The 22888-nt window shown below is 36.4% G+C and overlaps 1 protein-coding gene across 1 annotated transcript in view; it reads right to left on the bottom strand.

The window, feature by feature from the left end:
• c4h10orf67 (chromosome 4 C10orf67 homolog) overlaps positions 1 to 22888 on the bottom strand; it is a 50257-nt gene that overhangs the window by 2137 nt on the left and 25232 nt on the right. The window contains exons 14-15 of the mRNA XM_041246555.1: positions 15590 to 15679; positions 15399 to 15486 (exon numbers count right to left, since the gene is read on the bottom strand). Of these exons, the coding sequence (XP_041102489.1) occupies positions 15399 to 15486; positions 15590 to 15679 (178 nt within the window). The remainder of the gene's footprint in view (positions 1 to 15398; positions 15487 to 15589; positions 15680 to 22888) is intronic.

The raw sequence follows: 22888 nt of genomic DNA, 5'->3' as shown, positions 1-22888 counted from the left end.
TTTCTGTTTCAAACTATAAGAGTCCGCTAAATTGATAAAAGAAGCATGACAAACCCTAGTTTCCAACTGCTGCTAGAACGGCTGGTCTGTATACTGTGCAGGTGCTGCAAGAAGACATTTTCCCGTGGTAGCAGCTTTAGTCTTGCAGCTCCCCTTGCTGTTCCCTACGTCAGCCTACTTAGCCCCAGGCTAGGTATATGCCCATGCCTAGACATGCACACATGCACTTCACAAATACCCCATATATCAGAAACGGGAAAGCAACAGCGCATGGGAACTACAGCTCCAAGATGAAGGTATAATAATGACTTGGACATTGTACAACAGTTGGTTATATTGGCTGAACAATATTATTATATTGTTTTGTTTTCGATTTTCCTATATTACTTAATTGTATTATTTAAATCTATGTATATTTAAACTAATTAATTTAATAATAATTAATAAGACGTATATATGTATATATATATATATATAGATATATATATATAATATATAATATATATATATATATATATATATATATATATATATAAATTTAAAAAATATTAGATTTTTGTAACTTCTCTGGGCACAAATGTATAATTCATGGTAGCTTTTGTGCATCGCCCTGTCAACAATTCCTGTTAGTAACTTGAACAGAAATGGTAAATTACCTTAATGTATTAAAATAATTTGATTTTGCAATGCATTACAGCCTCATTAACAACGCAGAAATTCGCGCTTGTGAAGTCATACAATAAAGCATGTAATCTCATTACACTCATTATAAAGTCAAATGTTAGAAAGTCAGACTTTAACTTAATAATGGAGACTGAAAGTCTTGTACCGACTTCTGCTTTGTGGGGGATACGTTTCAATTGGATTTGGTAAAGTGGCACAGCACAATAAAACAACACTGCAATCATTGTTTATTGGCACCTATTGCTATTGAGAAGCGATGTTTTTGTTAGCACAATACTCCAAGACATCCTTAGTATGGTGTCGATCAAGCGGAAGAGTTAGGCTTCCAAAGTGACAAGCCAGGGTCTCTATCTTGTCACTCTCGTGCGTTAGTTTGGCAAGTTCTTTTAGGCGAATATTTCAAAGTTTGAAAGGGTGTATTTGTTTGCTTACTCTATTAAACATGCAAAGCCAATTGTGGCCAACATTCAACAAACTTTTTTTTGGAGAATCTTAAACTAACCAAAATATGCGTGAATGCACCTTGCTAGTGCTTAGTTTGAAAACAAAGCAAGCGGCGCTGGGATACCTGTTGCATATTGAATTGGAAGCTTTGGCATGCAAACCGAGCTTGTGTTGGTCAGTACTTATGTGTTGCTTGGCATTGTAAGGACCAGCGTGTGTTCAGCTATGAATGACAACTATTCAAGCACGTTAAAATCAGCGTGCCGGCTTCCATGAGAAACATTCAGCTCTATTGGGGCAAAAATAGAAACAAAGGGGCGTCTAAAACGTTTCTTTAACAGCCCAGTGTCAAACTATGTTGTTTAATTTTTGTACTTTATATACATCATTTTACATGTTATTTGTAAAAATAATACAAGCCAGCCACCATCAGTTCAATATGAAAACAGTTGCAATTGTTGAGCACAAATCATGCACATTGGTAATCAAATAAGCAAATCACACCTATGAAGCATATTTTCTGTAAAAATTGTATTTTAAATTAAAACATTGCATTTTTTATTTACACATATACCTGTCCACACCACGCATTTATCTTTTTAAAGTATCAAGGTTCAATTGATTTTATTTTTTATTTCGTAAAAATAAATTACAACAGGTTGCTCCTAAAGGTGACAATTGTTCATGTTTTATTTTCAAAAGAATTAATTAAATACATGCAAACGGATTAAACTTGTGTATTAATTACTGGCGGGTATCCCACGCACAATGTAACTGACGAATAATAATGATAATCATCATTAGTAATTGTTATCAAATTTGCCATGAATACTTAAAGTAATTCCAAAAAGGTTTTAACCCATATGGTATATATATCATATATATATATATATAATTATATATATATATTATATATATACGGGATATATATCTATATATATAATTATAGATATATATATATATATATATATACTGTGTGAACAAAAATCATCCAAATAAAAACCGAAAGCATTGGAAAACATGTATTTGCATTGCAGAAATCAATGCGCATTGAGACCTTTACTCTCGGCACTGGAACGCTTGGCCGTCTTAATTCACAAAGCTTTAAATCTGCAAATGTTGGGATTATCAAACTATAATATAGGCTGAGAAACCTCCTAAATCCATTAACTCATCACTTTTTCATTAATGTAGCTTTTCTGTAGCATCGAGTGCCAGCTGCGAGGTTGAACAAACACCAGTTAACTCTCCCCTGGTAAACCGCGTGGGTAAATTCGCTCTAACCAAGCATTCTACAGCTTGTGGGAATGGCCTGAGCAATAATTCCACAATAAATTTTACATATCTGGAATCATTCTCAGGAAACGATTCCCACGACGGGATGTGAGGTCTGGCCAACAGGTGTTCGAATTTGGCTGAGGGAGATTTCTGGCTTACAGGGAAACCCAGGGAGGGAAAGCTTCTGCCAGAAAACAGGCTGCTCTGGCGCCTCTTATTTTACATGGCGTGGAAGCTGCTAACAATCAAAATGATATCTTTATTGCTTGGTTCATGTCCTAGGCTGTAACATATCAATCCCTGTCTTGGTTCTCTAGGATGCACCTGGTATTTCAAACTTGTTCTTTTTGTGCTTCTGGGTCCTGGACTGCAGCTGCCTAAAACAAGCAAAGAGAGAGGCCCATACAATGTCTCCAAGACGTGTTGGCATGGTTTGCTTGTCTTTAATGTGCCATTAACCATTGTCTTTATACAATATGGGAACTGTAAAGCATGACATTTGTTATAATAAAACACATTCTCAATGATACACTTGGGCTGAAAGCTCTAATGCGACCCAGCAAACAGTCCAAAATCTTGTTTTGTCTCCCTGGCTAAATCTACTGGCAATTAGACTCAAGCCCACTGCTTTACCCTGATCAGCCAATTAAATTTATGCTCTCTAATTTTTCACATAGAAACACAAGTCTCGGGGCTGGCCCCAAAAGCCATTGATTTTCTTGCTATCACCTGGCGTTCAGACCTTAGTTCCATTTATCAAGAAGAGAAACGGCAGGCGTTACATGAAGTGACTCTGTTACCATAAGGCTCTCACCATCCTGCTCCATTGTTTTCCCTTGTTAATAACTCATTACCAGGATTTAACAAATCAACCATTACATATGTTTTGTGTCTCCATATTTTGATCCGTACGATTAAGCAGATGCTGCGATTGAAAATGGAGAAGTCCACGGCTACTCTCGTCTGAAAGAAAGAGTGCAGACTCAACTACGAGCAAACAAAGAGCTTCGGGAGATCTTCAGAAAAACATTTACGACCAATAAACAGACTTCAACCTGCTCTATTTCAACCATTGTGTGGCTTTTGAATAATTAAGGTTAATAGGAAAAGGTTTGTATACGTTGAATGCCAAGACCACAGGTGCAGGGTGGCACGATGAATGATTTGCCTGATTTTTGCCAAGCTCAAGAGCTCTTCTCTTGGACCTTAAAGCTGATAGAAAATATTGTCATTTATTTAATTCACAGCATTACTTTCATTCAGAACAAAGCCGAGCGATGAAAAGCTTATGCTTTAATGAAACACGCTATGTGGTGGCCGCTATGTTTCCTAAAGAAAGGGAGAGTCAATGCGAAAGCGCGCTTGCGTTTGTGCGCAAGCACTCCATCTGAATCAAATAAAGGACCCTTTCCAACTTTTAAAAGCCCACATTTTATCTTTTTTTTATATAGCTTTACATGCTTTATTCATGAACCATACGATGCTAAGCCACCAGCCGGTTGCATCGGAGATGGCCCTGATGCCGCAGAGCATTTAGATCAAAAGTTATAAAACGTTTCAAAACTTTTCATCCCAGTAACAAGTGCACAAAGGCGCGCATGCGTGTAAGACTTTCTTTTAGCTATCGTTGCTTAATGGAGCATAACAAATGCAACGAAATAAGCTCAGCATACCAGACATGTTCTTTTTAACCGTATAGGGTACCGTTAATTCGCTATAGATGTTAGATTAACGCTAAGAAAGCAAGGGAAACAGATATCTCCAAGTATGTGCCTATGGCGCATGGAACTGCCCATGGATGACTAGAAAAGCATATAAGAGAGGCTAAATTGGCGCGCCTGGGTCGATAAGGGGGACTATGACTAGCTGCGCTAATGCAAGATCTATCCACAAAAATACCCACAAAAACACTTTGTTCATTTGGGACCTATCCAACCGTTATCAGTCCTAGTATAGCCATAAACACGATTTTTAGCTTTGTTTCTACTTTTTAAATATTTACAAAGCCGATATGTAGTTGGTGCTTTCCCACGAGGGCCCCTTCTCTGGGTAACAACGCAAAGCTCGGGAAAGTACAATTTAACCCTTCTTTTACTATGAAGCTAGTAGGATACTATTGCAGTCTCGCCTGAGACTGCAACAGTAAATAAGCAGGCAATATATCCATTATAACCGATTCATTCCAGCTTTACGCGGCGAGTGCGCAACATGTTGACAAATATAGCCTAACTTGAGAACTCTATTTAGTTCAGAAAGTTTAACCGCCGTGTTTCTTTTACTATTTAAGTAAAGCTGCTACTTAAGCTGGTTAAACTTTTTTTTATTTTCTTTTTATAAAAGCAAACATGACTAACGTTGTTTTGTTCTCGATAAGGGGCAATCTCCTGAGATTACCAGGTAAGTTTTAAACCTCAGTTATAATAATGACTAATAAATCACTTCTGGCCTGTGTATATCCTACTCATTATGATTTTAGTAAATTAATTTAGTAAGATACATTCATATATCAAATAGGGTACCTGTTTTTCAGAGTATCGCTTAATTTACTTTGATCATGTTAAACATAATACACTTGGCCACAAAACTGTATTATGCATTTTATATTCGTATTTTTTAAAATATATTTAACGTTTTCATTAACATATGAAAAGTGAAAATATTTATTGCACATGTATTTTAGTGTTGTGTTTTCTGGAAACGTCCTTCGTTTTTCATGATTTTTCATGACTAAATATACTATTGGTACAACAATAAACGGAATCCTTTTAAAATAACAATATCCTACCTGGAGCTGTCTTTGGTTTTATTTTTACATGCATTGCGAGTGTCAGTGGATATAATGGAAGTCCAACTTTCAATATCATTTTGGTACTCAGAAATGCTTTTGATGTTCTTTTTTGTATAAGTGTTTGACATTTTTTGATGTTCAAAAAATCATAATACAGTAAGAGGGTACTTAATAGATTAAGAGGTTTGCTACTGCCGTTTGTCTCGCCGCGCGCATAATTCAAATTTAGGGCAAAAACAAGAGAACAAGAGGTGCTTCAGATAACAACTAAAAGGTATTACACTTAATGCAATTATTTGGCAGGTTTTTTTTTTTTTAGCTCCCCAAAGTTCTTAACGTACTTGAAGCCCCTTTAAAGTGAGCCTCTTCATAATAAATTGTGAAGCTGTTGTATGGCCAACTTTCTCTGTTTCAGAGCTTTTAGCCAGTTGTGTTACTGTGTTGCCATAGAGTTCTAAAAAAAAAAAAAAAGTTGAAAAGTGTCGGAAAGCAGTATATTTTGCAGGTGTAGAATGTCCGTAACAACCGTGAACAGTATGTGCCCCCCTCCAATAGCAAGACTATGACAGAGACAGCTGGCTCAGTCTTCGCTGTGAAAACACCCCCTTGGAGGACCAAACACAACGACACTGACCTTTCTGCAGGGGAACCAGAGACGCGCCTTTCACTGAATTAGCCATAAAGACGTCTTGCTAAGACTTTTGTTCAGCATCAAAGCAAAAGAATATCGCGTTTAATATGAGAGGCATTGTTTCCATCTTTTCCATGCCCCTATGAAATATTGCAGTGTTGATTTACTGTGAATCTGTTTGTCCTCTGCAGACGTATTCATTGGTTTCAAAACATTATATATGACTCTTCTCATACTTTGAAATGCATCACTGTCTTCACAGCTGATTTGATACATTACATAGAGACCAGGTACACCTTTCAAGGGCAAGTTAAATTCCCCATTTAAAAAGAAAACACAAAGTACCATGCAAATCTTATAACTTTATTTTGATGTACCTTACAGTTCTCTCTTGAGTTAGCAAGCTTTGCAAGTAAGATTGGACAACTCAGTAAGAGCTGTTGAGACCAAACATGCCAAAGCGAGTTCCCCATCACGCGAGTCTTTACTCGAGTAAAGGCTACTGTCTCGTGGTTATTACATTATCTGTACAGGAATAGCATGCTAATGCAGGGTATAATATAGGGACTGCAGAAATGTTAGCAGTGTCCTAATGATTTTCTCAATGATAAAAAGTGGTTTCTACGTGAATAATATTTCAGTCAAACTTTCTTTGTATGTAGTCTACCGTACTTCAAAAGTGCGGCAACTAATGACAAATTTGATTTGTTCCACATCCTTTTTCTAACTTTCAGAAAGTTTTGATAGACGTGGTTTTTTTTTTTTTTCACTAAGAAGGGGAAAACTTTCAGAAAGTTTTGATAAACGTGTTTTTTTTTTCACTAAGAAGGGGAAAACTTGGGGGGATTGTATAACTTTCTCTATTTTGATGATTGATTTGTTTTTATTCAGTCGACTTTTATTTACCTTCCAAAAAATGTTTAACAAAAAATGTGATAAATTACAAATATGCAAATTTCTTTCAATGGTCTTGTAAGTGTGTCTAGCTAGAGCTGAATAACTCCTTGCAGTCAGTCTGTGCTCACTCAGGACCCCAGGGAGCTGATCAAAGCACCCATTCTCTTTCATCCCTGGTATTCTCCTCCAAACTATTTCGATACAATATGTTTCCATGATGCCCGTAATGTGCTGGGGACACAGAACTCGTTACAACCTAGCTAGATCTGTCCACCCCTTTTGTTCAGCACCATGGAGTTAAAAAGGGCTTTGCCAGTTGCCAGCTTTCTGAAGTGTAAAAGCATGCGTCATTTTTCACCAGGTCTCGTTTTAATATCCTCAATAGACAAACTAAGAAATCTGCCCTTAGCTCTTTCTGGCATTAATTACATTGCTGTCCAGCTGATCTGTTTTCCTATTATATGCATTTCTCAGCAGGGATTTTTTTTTTTTTTTTTTTTTTTTTTGCAAGACAAATGCAGCTGCAAGTTAAACTATGAATGCATTTTCATCACAGCGGAGAAATAGGTATACAAGAATTTCACGTTAAAAAAAAAAAAAAAACATAAAACTGCCAGCTGACTTTTATAAAGTTGTTTAATAAACTACATAATCAAACCAACCAGTTTCTCCTTTTCTGTAGTTTACTATTTCCATTTCTAAACATTTCTGGTTTTTCGCTTTATGTTTGGTGCTCATTTTGTTTGTTGCTCACTTCTTTTGTAGATGCAATTTGTATGAAAGATACCCCACAAGTGCTTTGTGCGCATGCACACACACACAATCACTATCATGTTCCATTTTGTCACTCTTTATGAAAGTATAGAATAGTTCCAAAATAACTTAAACATTGAACTGGTAGTGCCCCACAAATTACGTTATTAAAAAAAGTGATTCAGATTATCAGATATATAACTCCTAGAATTTACACACACACACATTATATATATATATATATATATATATATATATATATATATATATAATAGATATAATATATATATAGATATATATATATATATATTTAAATTCACCCTAGCTAAGCCCGTTATTTTCCTCATCATATATCTACACACTTTCATGCTGTTGTGCAAAGGGTTTGCATTTGTATATTTAAAAGTCAGTATAGCAAAGCCATCCTCTATACTTTGACATATTTGGCACAGACAAGTGTTAAGAGAAGGCATGAAGAAGGAAAGCCATGCATACTGTTTAGTGGCTGTGTAAGTTTGTGTGATGAGGAGAAATGGCTGTTAGCCAGGTCTGGGAAGGTTTCCAGCCCTGACTCGGATGAACCCTCTCTGGTGAAACTCTGCTGGAATCCAACTTACCAGCAATTGCCATTTATCTACCAAATAATTAATCCAATTAGATTCTAGAGCTGAAAAAATCCCTTTCTTATGTTTTTTTTCCCCAAACATTTAAAAAAGTAAAAGAACTGCCAAACTGCTTTACAGTAAACCAGCCACAGAGTGTTAAGGTAATGATATATATGACACCTGAAGGAACAAGTTTCTATGACAACAGTCTTTTGCAAACTGCAGAATTATGCATGAATGTGGCTCATTCAGAACTGGACTTGAATGCAAAACAAATGGTATACCTCAATAATTATCAGCAGCTGAAGCGCTTTGCGCAAGGATCCCTTTGAAGTTCTAAAGCAGCAACCTTCAGAGTAATCACAAAATATAAATAACTGATACAGCTGGGAAAAAATAACATTCCAATATTTGATCTATTCGCGGTAATTGATTATGAGCTTATTGTACAAGATCGTGTGCTTAAAGTAGAGGACAGACCCAGCTTATTGACTTTTCCTATCATTCTGATTGAGATCGCAACTCAACTAGGGATGGGGATGATTAGTCAATACAAATTGTTGCTTATCATGAGAACTCTCCTTGGTGATAAAGTGAACCTCCACAGTGAGGACAGAAATAGGCAATCAATGTGAGTAAAGAACAGGAAAGGCATGATTGCACATGCATGAAAAACAAAGATCTTGTGAACTTTTACAAATACAAACAGAAAATAACTAGCATAGAACTATTTATACACATTAAACTGCAAACTATGCATAGCTTAAAATATAAAGTCTGCCTTATTAAAACCTCAACTGTAATTGTGTACATTGCACAGTGGTCTCTATACATATCTGCTAACTTGTATTTCAGGGCTGAAAATCCAGAGACTCAATGAGTTAAAGAGCTCCAGTCATTGTGAGTGTACCCATACAGCTATTGAAAGTATCTGGAAAGCCCCCATTCCTCTCTTTTGTGCATAACATAGCATTTCATTTGGATAGCTAAATAGCCTTATCCAGTGTAGACTGTGCTGGGAAAACTTTACTTGAAGTTGTCACAGATATTACTCTGCAACTATTTCTTTTCAAACATTTAAATATGTGAAAAGATCAAGTTGCAGGAAAAGTATAATTATGTCAAATATGCCAAGTTCCATTTGTATTTATTACTGATTATATATATATATATATATATATATATATATATAATAAATCTATATATATATATATATATAATATATTTTTTTCCTTAATTTTTAATTTTTTTAATTTTTTTATTTAAAGGATTTTCAAGACAAACCCAGTGACAGTCGGTGTAGCAATCCTTAACATGACTTCCAAGACAACAGAGTTATTCCCAGACATTAATATGAAGGGCTCATATTTGCCACTAGTTTCAACATATTAGACTAATATCTGAGTTATTTGCCAACATTACATTTGTTTTAGAAAAATATACTTCTAATCCACACTAGGGCTACATAATGATACAGTATATCCACTAATGATTACTGTTGAGGCATTGTAACCAACTTGCAATAAAGCCCGAATCATCACCTACCAATTGCTACCAATTGTAACAAAGTAGTCATTTATCTTTTACACTTGTCTTTAATATAAGGGTTATGGTAAGGTTCCACTTGAACACAAATACCCTATTCATTTATAAAGGGTACTTGGATCAGGGAGTTTCTATAACTGGTTCTTAATTGGTTAACTAGATGTCATGAGGTTTACATTGCACCAAACACATTGAACTGGAATGTAGATCAATAGCCTCATAAAAATACAGACTCATTTGAATTAATGGTCTGCTAACAATTAAAAGAAAAATGTCATGGTTGCTGAAATATTGTGTTTTTAATTATTTCTGCAGTCATCTAAGAGATTTTACAATCATTTGCTACTTTTGTCCATTAATGTTTAATGTTCTGTGTGAGCATTTTACTGGATATTGGGGATGGAAAAGAAAGAACTCCTCTCATCTCTTCCTCATCTTCAGATATTATCTGCGATTCTGGAAACAAAAAGAAGTTCTTAATGCCACTTAAAATGGTTCAACTGTCTTTTAAAAATGCATTATTTTTCTCCTTTAATAAAAAGGAATGGTATACAATTTATTTTAGCTACATCCCTGGTTAGTTTGATTTATTTCCAATACATTATACACAGTAAAATAAAATACACACACATAAACAAACACACACACACACACACACACGTCTATAAAATTAACATTCATTGGTTAACAATATAATTTTACAAAGTAAACAATTTGGAAAATTAATTATTTACTTATCCAAAATCTACAAAACATAACAAGAGAGGGCATTGTTCTTAAAAGGCTAATAACATTTCACAGGTAATGAAATTTAGAAAGAAACATTTCCATGTTTTCTCTTCCAACAATGTGCATTTTTGTTAAGTGCTATAAATTGCAATACAAAACCACTGATCTAACCATCCCCAATCATTTTTTATACCGATCAAATGAATAAGGATACTCCCACTGGGAGGGGCAACATGACATTTCCCTTAGCAATTCTAAACAGGTCACAGACCTTTCACAGAGCCCAAGGCAGTGGGAGGGGGCACTTAACTAAACCGTGTAACCAAATCAAACCAATGGTTACCCCTTTTCAATACCATTGGAATGGTGTGCACAATACTATTCACATAGCAGCACAGAAGGAATGGTCAGCTGAGAAGCAATTCTGTGTTTATTGTTAGAAAGATCTAGAGAGCCAGAGGTAACGCCTTAAAACTTAGAGTGACTCTGGCTTCATTTTGTAATAAATAAATAAATAAATAAATAAATAAATACATGAATGAAATGAATAAATAAATAAGGTTTGTTTTAAAGCAGACACAAAGAAACAACAATGCTGCCCCGGCGATGACCTATAGCTTTCAGGGTGCTTGAACACATCACAATTTCCATTGCTAAGGTTGATTAATTGAGACTGATAAGTTACCATGAATAAAGATTTTTTTCTGTTTAATGTAGTGGGCCTGATTTAGTAAATGCTTCATTCACGTGTCTTTGTAATGCAGCATACGGGCAAGCCGTATTCAGTATCACAACATTACACAATTTATTATGCTTCTACGCTTTCCCAGTTGTTCTTTTCACTTTGTTGGTTCCGATCAATTGTACTTTCAGTCGTACACAATCAGCAGTCTACTTTTTCTGCCATGACTAATTTTGAAATGGTTTAAAAAATAAACCTTTAAAAAGGAAATGAAAACTGGCTATTCAAAAAACCATACAGACACAAAGCTGTTTATTCGCCACAGTGTGTCACATAAAAACAAGGAAGAACTTTATAGAAAATATATATTCAATTTAAAGGTTTTTTTTTTTTTTTTTTTTTTAATACTATCCTGATTAAAAATTGGATATGTAGGGAATAATATGAGAAATTTGATGTCACTGACCCAAATTGTATGAACAACAATCAAAAAAGATCACAGTGATCCTATCACACTTTTTTATTCCTACAAATCCATGGAAATTCCTCAATACAGTTGTTCCAGTGAAGTTTGCACCAGTTTTTTTTAAAGGAAAAACAAAACAGTACTTTTTAAAATAAAAAATTAATTAATAACGTGGTATGTTAATATAGGTTCTGCTAGTTGTGTAATATTACCATTTGGATTTGCATTTAACTGAAAACTGCACTAGAGTATATGCTTATGCAAAATATAGCTATATTTGTAATATATATATATATTTATTACACACAAAAAGACTTCTTCATTTAACTACTCAATTTGCCAGGACCACCTCAGAGCACTGTCCTGAAGAATGAGGATAACTGCACAGTTTGACTGCAATGTTTGCAGACTCTTTCCAAGTGACTCACACTGGCTGGTGCCTTATCTCTAATGTTTCAATTAAATAGTGTCAATTGTGATCCCTGCTCCAAATTCCCATGGTTTAGTCCTGGAGCTTGTGAAGCCTGCTAAGGTCAGTGCCACAGCCCATCTACTCCTGTTAAAAAACAGTGGCTGGGGCTTCAGAAATCTGTCACCCTCCAGCACGCTGCTTGTCATAAACAGACAAACTCTATTATAGTTTATCAGGGGCCCTGACAGGCCTTTTTTTTACAAGGCATGCAGACTGAAATCATTGTGCAATGCGCTTCCTGTTTGGTGTAGTGGTGTGAGGAGTCTTGTAAATTAGATCCTAAAGCCTAAAGGTTACAAGTTGCATTAAGGATGACTATCCTACTACTTATGCTATATTTGGCTTCTATCTGCATATGCATTTTAAAAAAGATATTTAAAGCTTGATTATTAGCAAAAAATGTTAATAAAAATGTGTGTTTTTTTTTTTTTTTTTTTTTTTTTTTTTTTTTTTTTGTGTTGATGGTGTATCGTGTTTGTTGATTAGTTAAAACTTAATCAGAAACACTACTTATACCACACTGTCATTTATAATGTGGATTTAGAGAGCAATATACATAGTTTATTATACAATGCAGTAAGCACCAAGAAGTTACTGTGCCTCTCTAATCATAACTAAAACTTTGTCAATTACAAATAAATTTACAAGACAGACAAAATAAGTTGATCCATAGATGGTTTACTGACCCTCAAAATATGTCTCTTTTAAATACAATATAGAGGTGAATCATTTAAGTTGGCTAATGGTTTTGAATGAATGTCTACCATTAGTCAGTATTTCACTTCAGTTAAACTAACCTTATTTAGGGTTAATCATTGTATTCAATTTGTGTTTGGGATTTTGTGGGTCTTCTAAGCCCATCGGCATGGCTCTTTCAGCTAAAGGTTGGGACAGTTCTGTGACACATTATTAAGACTCTAATTTTTAATTCATGGTTTCATTAATCACATATTATTAAAATAGATTTATAAAGTGCACATGAAAAACAAAACAAAGAGTCAGGAAGAACAGAAAAGTAAAAGCTGAGAGCAAAACACAGATTCTTTGTCTCTGAATATTGAACAGTTTTAACGTGTTAACAAAAACAACAGTGTAATCTAACAGATTCATTTGTGTCAGCTTCTGTGCATCTGATATTTTTCTTTGAGCGCTTCCATATTGAGACTCACTGTCGCTTTGAGCGTTATCTTTGAGAGTCATGTCTGTTAAGATCATTAGCCAAGTTCCTAATGATCAAAAAGTCAATAGCTCCCAAATAGAAGAGACAGATTAGATACAAAAGTCTGTGAGAAAGACCCAGCACATGGGATTGTCAGGGTTAAAATGCATTAAGTCTTATTCCTACCGCTAGTTACGTTATCGTTAGTAAGACTTAATTATGGCAAGTCACAATCAATAATTTTTTTCAAATCGTTATAATAAAATGTTTTTGTGGTATTATGCAGATGCTTAAAAATGTCAAATTATTATTATTTTTTATTTTATCTAAACCTGTCGATGAAAACGTACTGTATAAATATCCTCCTGTCACAAATGTAAAGCATTTTTAGAAAATGGTCCCAGTTGAAATTCACAGAGCTACCTGCCATCACTTTAGCCATTCCCTCTGAAATGATATACCTACTAGATAGACTACTGGATTTGGAACTTACACACAGAGCAGAGCTGAATTAAACTGGATGGAAGATAGTGGCACTATCGTTCACAATATTAAAAACAATGCTATTAAAATCACCAAAAACAATAAAATTGAAAGCAAAGAGGTCTGTGTGTTGAGCTGGTTTACAGGTTTAGGTGTGGCGGTGTTTAGATTAGCCACCGTTTTGATCATTAAATGGCCCCCTAACCTCTCAGATGGCATGCAGGTGAGAAAACTCATTTAACTAGGCATTCCTGTCATCCCCGAAAAGAATGTCATCAACAGGTTTATGTGGCTCACAAGGTGATTGATTGAACTCAGGCATCTTGGGGTGAAAGTGAATTATCTTGCTGAACTACCACAGTGTTTTACATCCATTGACATTTCAGTGATCGAAAGATTCTGCACCATAAACCTAACAGTTAAGTCTGAAAGTAGCAAAGCTACTATCACAACATGTTTTTGTTCCTCTAAATCAATGTCTGCTGCTATCTATAAGAAGTGGTTCACATCAGCAAATAATGGCTGCCACTGTGTGATGCCCCAAACACTCTGGCCAATACACTGTGACACAGTGGCTTTTTTACACTGCATAATCAAAGAAAGTCCTAACACCTGTTACACATTAATTATACAACTCATTTATATATCAGATTAAAAACATAAAGTGTGTATTTAAAAAATGTGGTTAAAAAAAGGCAGCGCCACAAACGTGGAGCATGAGCACACATAAATAGTGCTATGGATCCAAAAGTGAATACAAAAAATAGTAATGTATCTAATACAGTATAATGAGCCTTAGGCACATAGTATAAATATTTGTTAATAAACCGAAGCACAAATTATAATCTGTGGATGTGTGACTCAGTTGACGTTGATGTTTAAATCTAATGCTAGCAATTTTATTACATTTCTTTTTATTTTTCTCTTGTTCTTATTTTTTTTCAAAAAAGGTATTTTTTCAATGTTTGGGTGTTTCTCTTCAGGAAATAAAAGAGATGGGGTGCAGGTCTTTAAAGTACTTGACAAACCGGACTGCCTCCCTCCTTTCTGACAACTTCCACTAATTAGCTTCCCTATCCAAGTGAGAAATCTGCACTATAATTAGCATCTGGCTCGCTCCGTGTACTGATTACGAGTTGGGAGGGAGGGGGGATGGAGGTCTGTCAATTGAATGTTGTTCATATTATTCATACACACTTTAATTCATATGTATTTTATTTTTTTATGGAGCAGTCAGACAAGATTGCAGCTGTCTAACTACTCTTTTCTTTTGTACAGTTTTCCTACAGATATTTAGGGAATGTTTTTTTTAAAACTTGCATTTTTGTGACAGAACCTTATTAATCATTGGATGTGTTAAGTTTAGTTTGTGTTTAATGTTTAAAAAGATATGTTGGCTGACTTGCAACAATCTTCAATGCTGAGTAAACATGCAGTTGGAATACAGTTTTTTAAACAGAAGATAAGGATGGTGTAACTATAGCATTTGTATGGCAGTGCTGAAAGAGGTAAAAGCACTAAAGTGTAGCAACAATGGGCTCCATTCAGTTGATCTAATCAGAAGCAGATCTAAATACCACCATTGAAATAATTGACATTTGTTATGAAATCAAACATCGAACAGTGCCTGTGTCTTTATTGCATTACTGTCTGTAAAATAGGCCCAGTGTTAGGAATGGTCCTAGTTTGTGCTTTTAGATCAACTGAGTAGGCTCAATGTATCGCTATTGTTCTTTCCTTTTTTCTTTGCATTTTATTGATAATGGTATAATTCGGACTAACCTTCAGCAGTCGCTTTTCCACTTGGAATCCTGATTTCAGGTCTGGTTATAATAGCCGTTTGGGACACAGGTGTAGATCCGATGTTAGGCTGACAATAAAGATCAACAATACATGTATTTAATTTTCCATTAAAAAAAAAATTAGAATGGAATCTTGTTTTACTGACTTTCGTCGAAGTATGTTTAACCAACCAGTGGTTCTCCTGGAGCACTGTAGCGAAACACCATTTTGGAACCATCATCTGCTGGCTTGAAAGCATGTCTAACACCAGAACTATCAACCTGAAAATAAAACACTGGTAAATTAGTACATACATTTCTCCTGCCAAGAGGTATCAGACAATGAATTTGGTGGAAAACAAATCATCTTTTTTAATACAAAAAAACAAAACAACGCATAGTGGCACACATTTAATTTCCATTTACAAATCTGTGTCTGTGACACAGTTTTTTTTTAACATGAAGGAATACAGCGCAACGTGTCTATTTGTACTTATCACTCTTAATTAAAATGCAAAGAGACCTATTGCTAGGAACCACTTTACATTTTTAATGATTCTGAAGAATACATTTGTTAACACTTCTCGTAAAAAAAGGATAGAGGTCTAAAAGCCAGGTGAAATAATGATAATTATAAGTCTATCAGAAAATACTTAACCTCAAAAAAAGGTAACAGCTGGGGCACAGCTACCTGAACAAGTATTTGTTTTAGTATTAACAAGATGTATTTAAAGACACTGGAACCACTTAAATTTAGCATATGCCTGTCACTGATAGGCGTGTGAGTGACATCAGATCAGGAAGGAGACACATAGGACTGGGGTATGGAAGCGCTGAAGCACACGGTTATTAATTAAATAAAAAGAGTGAACAAAACAAAACACCTATGCAAAACAATTCTACTAAACAAACCACTTATAGAAAACAAAGCACCTACACAAAACAAAACACTTCTACATAACACTTTAATAAATTAAAAAACAAGTGCCGTGCTAGGTTATAGCCAGCACAAGCAGCAATTGTTTTGTATTGTTACTTTCTTTATTTCATGTCTCACGTTTCATATCTCTCGCTCTCCACTCTGAACACCAACCTCATTCAGCCAAAGCTGCAGGTTTTTATACATGTGACCGTTTCCAGATTATCAATAAATTAATCAAGCTGGAGACAGTCACATTCTACATGAGTTTATCATGGACAAGAAATTTTAACCCACATCCAGTAAAGGTGCTCCACGTAGAGTGCAGGATGCGCCCTATAACCTGGAGATCGGAGGTTCAAATCCAGGATATGTCATTGCCGACCATGACCAGGGGTTCCTAGGGGGCGGCGCACAATTGGCAGAGCGGAGCCCGGGTAGGGAGGGCTTAAGTCGTTAGGGCAATCGATGGTTCACCGTGCACCAGTGACCCCTGTGGCTGTCAGGGCCGCCTGCGGGTCTGCAGTGGAGCCATTCAGATCTGTGTTGTCTTCCGGCACTGCAGGTCTGATGGCTTCGCTGTGGATCCGCAGGAACATATTTCAGAGGACGTGTGTTTCAGACTCTGTTTCCTGAGTCGCCAGGGGGTTGCAAAGGTTATCCGGGATACAAAATAATAGTTGGGCATTCCAAATTGGGAAGAAAACCGAGGAAAAAAATCATTGGCAATGACTAATTATAAAGAAAACACACCACCAAACCATACATTTAAATAATGATACAACAAATACTATATATATATATATATATATATATATATATATATATATATATATATATATACACACACACACACACACACACACACACACACACACACACACACACAGTGCACACATAGAAAGTTTACACCCTTTCAAAATTTTCACCTTTTGTTGCCTTATAGTCTGGAATTAATTTTTTTTTTTTTCATTTATCTATACATCCTACCCCACAACTTCCAAGTGAAAAAAATATTCTAAAATTTGTAGAAAATGAATTAAAAATAAAAACTGAAATAACTTGGTTGGATAAGTGTCCATCCCCCTTGTAATAGCAATCCTAAATTAGCTCAGATGTAACCAATCGTCTTCAAAATCACACAGCCAGTTAAATGGCCTCCACCGGATTTAAATAGTAGTGATTCACATGATTTCAGGATAAATTCAGCAGTTCCTGTGGGTTCCCTCTGCTGGGTAGTGCAAAGACTCAACCATGAGCACCAAGGAGCTTTCAAAAAAACTCTGATCCAAAGTTGTTGAAATGCACAGATCATAAAAATATCTCTTGGAGCACAGTCAAGACGATTATTAAGAAGTGGAAGGTGTATGGCACCACCAAGACCCTGCCTAGATCAGGCCGTCCCTCCAAACTGGATGACCGAGCAAGAAGAAGACTGATCAGAGAGGCTATCAAGAGGCCAATGGCAACTTTGCAAGAGCTACAGACTTTTATGGCCAAGACTGGTCAAAGTGTACATGTGACAACAATATCGCAAGCACTCCACAAATCTGGCCTGTATTTTACTCAAGAAAGCCCACCTTGAATCCTGTTTGAAGTACGCAAAAAACACTCAGGAGATTCTGTAGCCATGTGGCAAAAGTTTTGTGGTCTGACGAAACTAAAATGCAACTTTATGGCCTAAATGCAAAACGTCATGTTTGGCTCAAACCCAACACAGCGCATCACCCAAAGAACACCATCCCTACTGTGAAGCATGGTGGTGGCAGCATCATGTTATGGGGATGTTTCTCATCGGCAGGGACTGGAGCACTTGTCAGGATAGAAGGAAAAATTAATAGAGCAAAGTAGAGAAAAGTCCTTGAGGAAAACCTGCTGCCCGCTGCAAGAAAGCAGAAACTAGGATGGAAGTTCACCTTTCAGCATGACAACGACCCAAAGCACACAGCCAAAGCTACACTGGAGTGGCTAAGGAACAAAAAGGTAAATGTCCCAGTCAGAGCCCTGACCTAAATCCAATCAAAAATGTAGGGCATTACTTGAAGATTGATGTTCATCAATGCTCCCAAAAGGAACTTGACAGAAATTGAACAGTTTTGTAAAGAATGGTCAAATATTACCAAAGTTGGTAGAGACCTATCCCAAAAGTCTCACAGCTGTAATTACTGCCAAAGGTGCTTCCACCAAGTATTAACTCAGGGGAGTGGAGACTATTCCAATTATGATCTTTCAGTTTTGTATTTTTAATATATAATCTTTCTCAATAAAACCTTTTTCCCCCTTGTGGAGTACAATGTGCAGATAAGTGGAAAAAAATGTAAATGCATGAAACACAGAGGCACTGACACATCAAAATGTTAAAAAAGTTCAAGGGGATGTAGATTTTCTATAGGTACTGTGTGTGTGTGTGTGTGTGTGTGTGTGTGTGTGTGTGTGTGTATAAGAATATAAGAACATAAGAAAGTTTACAAACGAGAGGAGGCCATCTGGCCCATCTTGCTCGTTTGGTTGTTAGTAGCTTATTGATCCCAAAATCTCATCAAGCAGCTTCTTGAAGGATCCCAGGGTGTCAGCTTCAACAACATTACTGGGGAGTTGATTCCAGACCCTCACAATTCTCTGTGTAAAAAAAGTAGCTCCTATTTTCTGTTCTGAATGCTCCTTTGTCTAACCTCCATTTGTAACCCCTGGTCCTTGTTTCTTTTTTCAGGCTGAAAAAGTCCCTTGGGTCAACACTGTCAATACCTTTTAGAATTTTGAATGCTTGAATTAGGTCGCCACGTAGTCTTCTTTGTTCAAGACTGAACAGATTCAATTCTTTTAGCCTGTCTGCATATGACATGCCTTTTAAGCCCGGAATAATTCTGGTCGCTCTTCTTTGCACTCTTTCTAGAGCAGCAATATCTTTTTTTATAGTGAGGTGACCAGAACTACACACAATATTCAAGATGAGGTCTTACTTTGTACAGTTTTAACATTACTTCCCTTGATTTAAATTCAACACTTTTCACAATGTATCCGAGCATCTTGTTAGCCTTTTTTATAGCTTCCCCACATTGTCTAGATGAAGACATTTCTGAGTCAACAAAAACTCCTAGGTCTTTTTCATAGATTCCTTCTACAATTTCAGTATCTCCCATATGATATTTATAATGTACATTTTTATTTCCTGCGTGCAGTACCTTACACTTTTCTCTATTAAATGTCATTTGCCATGTGTCTGCCCAGTTCTGAATCTTGTCTAGATCATTTTGAATGACCTTTGCTGCTGCAACAGTGTTTGCCACTCCTCCTACTTTTGTGTCGTCTGCAAATTTAACAAGTTTGCTTACTATACCAGAATCTAAATCATTAATGTAGATTAGGAATAGCAGAGGACCTAATACTGATCCCTGTGGTACTCCACTGGTTACCTCACTCCAACTTGAGGTTTCTCCTCTAATCAATACTTTCTGTTTTCTACATGTTAACCACTCCCTAATCCATGTACATGTGTTTCCTTGAATCCAAACTGCATTCAGTTTGAGAATTAATCTTTTGTGCGGGACTTTGTCAAAAGCTTTCTGGAAATCTAAATAAACCATGTCATATGCTTTGCAATTATCCATTATCGATGTTGCATCCTCAAAAAAAAACAAGCAAGTTAGTTAGACACGATCTCCCTTTCCTAAAACCATGTTGACTGTCTCCCAGGACCCTGTTACCATATAGGTAATTTTCCATTTTGGATCTTATTATAGTTTCCATAAGTTTGCATATAATAGAAGTCAGGCTTACTGGTCTGTAGTTACCTGGTTCAGTTTTGTTTTCCTTTTTGTGGATCGGTATTACGTTTGCAATTTTCCAGTCTGTCGGTACCACCCCTGTGTCAAGAGACTGCTGCATGATCTTGGTTAGTGGTTTGTAAATTACTTATTTCATTTCTTTGAGCACTACTGGGAGGATCTCATCCGGCCCAGGGGATTTGTTTATTTTAAGAGCTCCTAGTCCCTTTAACACTTCTGCCTCAGTTATGCTAAAGTTATTTAAAACTGGATAGGAACTGGATGACATGTGGGGCATCTTGTCAGTATCTTCCTTTGTAAAAACTTGTGAAAAGTAATCATTTAACATATTTGCTATTTTTTTTCTTCATCTACGATTTTGCCATTTGCATCTCTTAAACATTTAATCTCCTCTTTGAATGTTCGCTTGCTGTTGTAATATTGGAAAAACATTTTGGAATTGGTTTTAGCTCCCTTCGCAATGTTCATTTCTATTTCTCTCTTGGCCTTTCTAACTTCCTTTTTGACTTGCATTTGCAGTTCTGTGTACTCTTTCTGCGTACTTTCTTTTTGGTCCTTTTTTAATGCTCTGTAAAGTGCCTTTTTTCCTTAATTGATCTATTAAACCATTTTGGCAATTTAGTTTTACATTTAGATTTGTCTACTTTAGGGATGTAATTGTTTTGGGCCTCTAGTACTACATTTTTGAAGAACAACCATCCTTCTTCTGTGGGTGTTTTCTCTATTTTACTCCAATCTACGTCTGTTAGTCTCTGTTTCATACCTTCATAGTTTGCTTTACTAAAATTGTAAACCTTAGCTTTAGTCATTACTTTTGGGGTTTTAAAAAACACTTCAAAATGAGACCTTGTTGTCGTCTGAGTTTGCCAGTGGTTCTCTGACCTCTGTTTTAGTTATTCTATCTTCGTTATTTGAAAAGACTAAATCAAGGCATGCCTCCCCTCTAGTCGGTGCCTTGACAAATTGTGTTAGGAAGCAGTCATTTGTCATTTCCACCATTTCTATTTCATCCTTTGTGCTACCCACCGGGTTTTCCCATTTTATTTGGGGGAAGTTGAAAACCCCCATTAGTATGTCTTCTCCTTTGCTACAAGCATTTCTCATGTCATTGTATAACAGATTATTTTGCTCACCGTCTGAATCTGGCAGTCTATAGCAAGCTCCTATTATTATGCCCTTTGAATTTTTGTCTGTTATTCTATGTACAGTACTGCGCAAAAGTTTTAGGCAGGTGTGAAAAAATGCTGTAAAGTAAGATTGCTTTCAAAAATAGACATGTTAATAGTTTATATTTATCAATTAACTAAATGCAAAGTGAGTGAACAGAAGAAAAATCTACATCAAATCCATATTTGGTGTGACCACCCTTTGCCTTCAAAACAGCATCAATTCTTCTAGGTACACTTGCACACAGCTTTTGAAGGAACTTGGCAGGTAGGTTGGCCCAAACATCTTGGAGAACTAACCACAGTTCTTCTGTGGATTTAGGCAGCCTCAGTTGCTTCTCTCTCTTCATGTAATCCCAGACAGACTCGATGATGTTGAGATCAGGGCTCTGTGGGGGCCATACCATCACTTCCAGGACTCCCTGTTCTTCTTTACGCTGAAGATAGTTCTTAATGACTTTCGTTGTATGTTTGGGGTCGTTGTCATGCTGCAGAATAAATTTGGGGCCATCCGATGCCTCCCTGATGGTATTGCATGATGGATAAGTATCTGCCTGTACTTCTCAGCATTGAGGAGACCATTAATTCTGACCAAATCCCCAACTCTATTTGCACAAATGCAGCCCCAAACTTGCAAGGAACCTCCACCATGCTTCACTGTTGCCTGCAGACACTCATTCGTGTACCGCTTTCCAGCCCTTCGGCGAACAAACTGCCTTCTGCTACAGCCAAATATTTCAAATTTTGACTCATCAGTCCAGAGCACCTGCTGCCATTTTTCTGCACCCCAGTTCCTGTGTTTTCGTGCATAGTTGAGTCGCTTGGCCTTGTTTCCACGTCGGAGGTATGGCTTTTTGGCCGCAAGTCTTCCATGAAGGCCACTTCTGACCAGACTTCTCCGGACAGTAGATGGGTGTACCAGGGTCCCACTGTTTTCTGCCAATTCTGAGCTGATGGCACTGCTGGACATCTTCCGATTGCGAAGGGAAGTAAGAATGATGTGTCTTTCATCTGCTGCAGTAAGTTTCCTTGGCCGACCACTGCATCTACTGTCCTCAACGTTGCCTGTTTCTTTGTGCTTCTTCAAAAGAGCTTGGACAGCACATCTGGAAATCCCTGTCTGCCTTGAAATTTCTGCCTGGGAGAGACCTTGCTGATGCAGTATAACTACTTTGTGTCTTGTTGCTGTGCTCAGTCTTGCCATTGTGTATGACTTTTGACAGTAAACTGTCTTCAGCAACCTCACCTTGTTAGCTGAGTTTGGCTGTTCCTCATCCAGTTTTATTCCTCCTACACAGCTGTTTCTGTTTCAGTTAATGATTGTGTTTCAACCTACATATTGAATTGATGATCATTAGCACCTGTTTGGTATAATTGTTTAATCATACACCTGACTGTATGCCTACAAAATCCCTGACTTTGTGCAAGTGTACCTAGAAGAATTGATGCTGTTTTGAAGGCAAAGGGTGGTCACACCAAATATGGATTTGATGTAGATTTTTCTTCTGTTCACTCACTTTGCATTTAGTTAATTGATAAATATAAACTATTAACATGTCTATTTTTGAAAGCAATCTTACTTTACAGCATTTTTTCACACCTGCCTAAAACTTTTGCACAG

Source organism: Polyodon spathula, chromosome 4 (assembly GCF_017654505.1).
Source record: "Polyodon spathula isolate WHYD16114869_AA chromosome 4, ASM1765450v1, whole genome shotgun sequence".
NCBI classification, from domain to species: domain Eukaryota; kingdom Metazoa; phylum Chordata; class Actinopteri; order Acipenseriformes; family Polyodontidae; genus Polyodon; species Polyodon spathula.
Note: the sequence above shows the minus strand (reverse complement) of the source record. Positions and strands in the feature narration are given on the sequence as shown.